Source organism: Charadrius vociferus, unplaced genomic scaffold (genome assembly GCF_000708025.1).
Source record: "Charadrius vociferus isolate BGI_N301 unplaced genomic scaffold, ASM70802v2 scaffold3249, whole genome shotgun sequence".
In the NCBI taxonomy this organism is placed as follows: Eukaryota; Metazoa; Chordata; class Aves; order Charadriiformes; family Charadriidae; genus Charadrius; species Charadrius vociferus.
The window spans coordinates 930-1,703 of NW_009650012.1; the positions used below are offsets into that span (position 1 = coordinate 930).

General features: G+C 63.0%; 1 protein-coding gene across 1 annotated transcript in view; it reads right to left on the reverse strand.

The window, feature by feature from the left end:
* The window catches only part of LOC104292322 (sestrin-2-like), a gene marked incomplete at its 5' end in the record, with an annotated part of 3,367 nt that overhangs the window by 516 nt on the left and 2,077 nt on the right, over positions 1 to 774 (reverse strand). Inside the window, 2 exon segments of the mRNA XM_009891679.1 lie at positions 184 to 371; positions 638 to 753. Of these exon segments, the coding sequence (XP_009889981.1) occupies positions 184 to 371; positions 638 to 753 (304 nt within the window).

Genomic DNA, 774 nt, shown 5'->3' on the forward strand with positions numbered 1-774 from the left:
CCCGTTTGTGCACCCCAGCATCTTTCTGGACTTAAGCTGAACCCCCCCAAGAGCATCACTTCGCCTTCGTCTAAGCAGCAGCAACGGTCTCACCGAGACCAAGCCACAGGTTGCCGGGCTGGACCTGCTCCCGTGCTCTACCCAAGGTGGAGAACGAGCTCCGGCCGTGGCTCGGGGACCTACCGGATGCCAAAGACGCAGTGGACGTAATTCCAGATGGCCCTGCGCAGCATGGACGTGTCCACCCCGCAGTGCATGGCGATGGTGTTGTAAGTCAGGTTGTAGACCACCTGGAACTTCTCATCCAGGAGCTGCCCCACGTCGGGGTAGAGGAGGGTGATCAGCTAGCCGTGGTCCTCCCAGGTATAATCCTGCGGGAGGAAGGACGCTGTGGGGCAGGGGCTTGATGGGGAAACGTGGGGTCCCTTCAAAGCTAGGGATGTCCACAAGCAGCGGTGTCCCCCCACGTCGATCCCCTCAACTATTAGCTCAGGCAGCCCCAGCCTGCTCCCAGCCCTTCGTCCCCTGCACCCACGCTGTCCCCCGATCCCGGGATCAGCCCCGCTGTCCCCCCACCGAAACGAGCAGGACCTGCCACCCCTTCCCCTCCGGCTGACCCGGGACCCTGAGCACCCACCTGCGCACGGAAAGTGGGGGGCGCCTGCTCCCCCCTCCGCGTGAAGTCTTTGTAGCCGAACTCGGGGTCCTCCACGAAGCAGAGGACGTTGGACTGCAGGGAGTGATCCGCCATATCTAACAAAGCATCACCGAGGC